Source organism: Barbus barbus (genome assembly GCF_936440315.1).
Source record: "Barbus barbus genome assembly, chromosome: 36".
NCBI lineage: Eukaryota > Metazoa > Chordata > Actinopteri > Cypriniformes > Cyprinidae > Barbus > Barbus barbus.
In genome coordinates this window covers 7733420-7736027 of record NC_136714.1, presented here as the reverse complement: position 1 = coordinate 7736027, position 2608 = coordinate 7733420, and the positions used below count along the sequence as shown (strand labels likewise).

General features: G+C 41.9%; 1 protein-coding gene across 1 annotated transcript; it reads right to left on the bottom strand.

Annotated features, from left to right (window-relative positions):
• Positions 1-1104: 1104 nt before the first annotated feature.
• On the bottom strand, positions 1105-2403 carry LOC306856286 (alpha-2Db adrenergic receptor; the record flags this gene model as incomplete). The annotated part of the gene is made up of 1 exon (XM_079395464.1): positions 1105-2403. Exon 1 carries the CDS (start codon positions 2350-2352, stop codon positions 1105-1107), a length of 1248 nt encoding a protein of 415 aa, XP_079251590.1. The 5' UTR covers positions 2353-2403.
• Positions 2404-2608: the final 205 nt, after the last annotated feature.

Below are 2608 nucleotides of genomic sequence, written 5' to 3'. Positions count from 1 at the left end.
TTCTGAATTAGAAGTCACATTTGTAAGGGACAAAATGCAAAGAAATTAAAAAAAATGTCAAAGGTGTAACCAGCTAGAGATTGTAAAAAAAAAAAAACAACTGCTTAAAAAACTGCTTAAATTCTAGGAAAAAAGACACATTGCCATTATATCTTTCACTACAAAACAAGCATGGAAGCCATATCCAACATGCAGAAAGACATTTTGTTTTCATGTGACATGAAAACCATAAAACTCTTATTACTGTGTGTCAATATGATTTGTTCAGGTCAAATGGTGTCAGCCTAAGAAAACTTGATATTCATGAAAGTTTTTTTTTATTTATTATTAATTTATCTACATTTATTCAACATGCATGTAAAATTTTTAGTAGCTTTTATTTAATCTTTACGGGCACTTGGCATTTTTAAGGCAGATGTGTGCATATGTAAAACAAAATGGTAAAAATGTGCTTTACATGGTAACACCAAAAACTAATAAACAAAAAAAAGTCACTTAAAATGACTGAATCAACCTATATATATGTGAAACTTGTCCACATATGTGTCAATTTTCCAAAATAATAAATAAGCTTTCCATTGATGTATGGTTTGTTAGGATAGGACAATATTTGGCTGAGATACAACTATTTGAAAATCTGGAATCTGAGGGAGCACAAAATCTAAATATTGAGAAAATCACCTTTAAATCTGTCCAAATGAAGTCCTTAGCAATGCATATTACTAATCAAACATTAAGTTTTGATATATTTACAGTAGGGAATTTACTAAATATCTTCATGGAACATGATCCTTACTTAATATCCTAATGATTTTTTGGCATTAAACAATATATATTATTTTGACCCATACAATGTATTTTTGGCTATTGCTGGTTTTGTGGTCCAGGGTCACATAATGGTTACACTAAGAAAACTAAATTTAAGGGTAAGATCAGGCAGAAATAGCACTTTAATGTAACAATTGGAGGTTCCCACTTTTTTTTTTTTTTTTTTTTTACAGTGTTTTGTATTATATTTTCAAAAGATTCCCCCTTTTCATCATCTCTTGGCACTCTATGACACTCTGTTATTTGTCACTGACCCATATACATATGTGTGCGCATTTACGTGCGTTTAGAATGCTGACACATTATCTTCTTGAAAGCTTTCCTAAAGTCTCTATTGAAAATGGTATAAATGATGGGGTTCACAGAGCTGTTGCAGTAACCAATCCAGAAAAAGAGATTGAATAGAGAATCCGGTATTGTGCAACGTTCTCGGCATATTGCATGAAGGCTGTACGTGAAGAAAAAAGGAAACCAGCAGAGCACGAACACCCCCATAACCACTGCTAGCACGAAAGTGAAGCGCTTCTCTCGCATCTGTGCCAGTTTGGACTTAGACAAAGACAGCTGACGCGCCTTCGGCTCCTGATCGAGTTCCGACGCGCGGCTACATGCCCATGACAGCCGTCCATTTTGCTTTGGACACGCTTGTGCCCCTTCCACCTTCTTGCTCTTGGCGAAGCGCGAGTTTCTTTGTCTGTTGGAGACGCAGCTCTCCTCCAAATCGATGTCGTCGAGTTCACCTTTGCGCTCTCGGCTGCCTGAGCTGTGGCTGCTGGGGCTCTCCATCTCTGACTTGCCTTTACGCACGAAGCAGGTCTCGGATTGCGAAGGTTGTCGCTCCATCCCGTTCTTAGCCACGAACACGGTGGACGCGCGCTGTTTAGCCACCCTGTAGATCTTGCAGTACACCAAAATCATGACGAGACCAGGCGCAAAAAACGACACCATGCAGGAGGAGAGGATGTACCAGGTCTCGTTGTTCAGCAAGCATTCTAGCTCGTCGTGTTTGGTCATGAGAAGCGGTGGGAAGGAAATCACGGCCGAAATGACCCACACCACCGTGATCATGAACTTTATTCTCCGCGGGGTTCTCTTTAGGTTGTATCTGACCGCTTTGGTGACCGACCAGTAGCGGTCCAAACTTATGGCGCAGAGGTGCACAATGGATGACGTGCAGAAGAGCACGTCCAAAGCCAGGTAGAAGGCACACCAGGTGCTTCCAAAGTACCAGTAGCCCATCACTTCATTGGCTAGGGAGAATGGAATAACCAAAGTGGCCACCAAAATATCAGCAGACGCCAAGGAAACCAGAAACAGGTTCTGTGGCGCACGCAGCGAGCGGCTGGTGAAAACGGCCACCACCACTAATACGTTCCCCACAATGGTCACCAAGATGATCACGGTAACCACGAGAATGATGAGCACCGCCGCGCATTGGGAATGCGGCGGGGGTCTCGGCGCGCTTGTGCCATTAGTATCCGCGGATGAGTTCAGCGAGGGGAATGTGACAGTAGTTAAATCCATTCTGGGTACCTTTGGCGCTGATCCCCCATTTCCAGGTGTATTCTCATCCAAAACGCGCTTCGACTGCAAACTTGTAGCATGCAATCTGAAGCGCTGCGCGATCCACCAAACACTCCACGCAAAACGTATCATACCAAAGATGGTGTGCTAACTTTTAAAACTCCCAGATGATTTGAATATCTTTCATCAGTTTCAGCTGCCTTTTTGATGGGGCAGTGGTGAACCACACAGAGCAAAGACATGTTTTGTTTCCTAT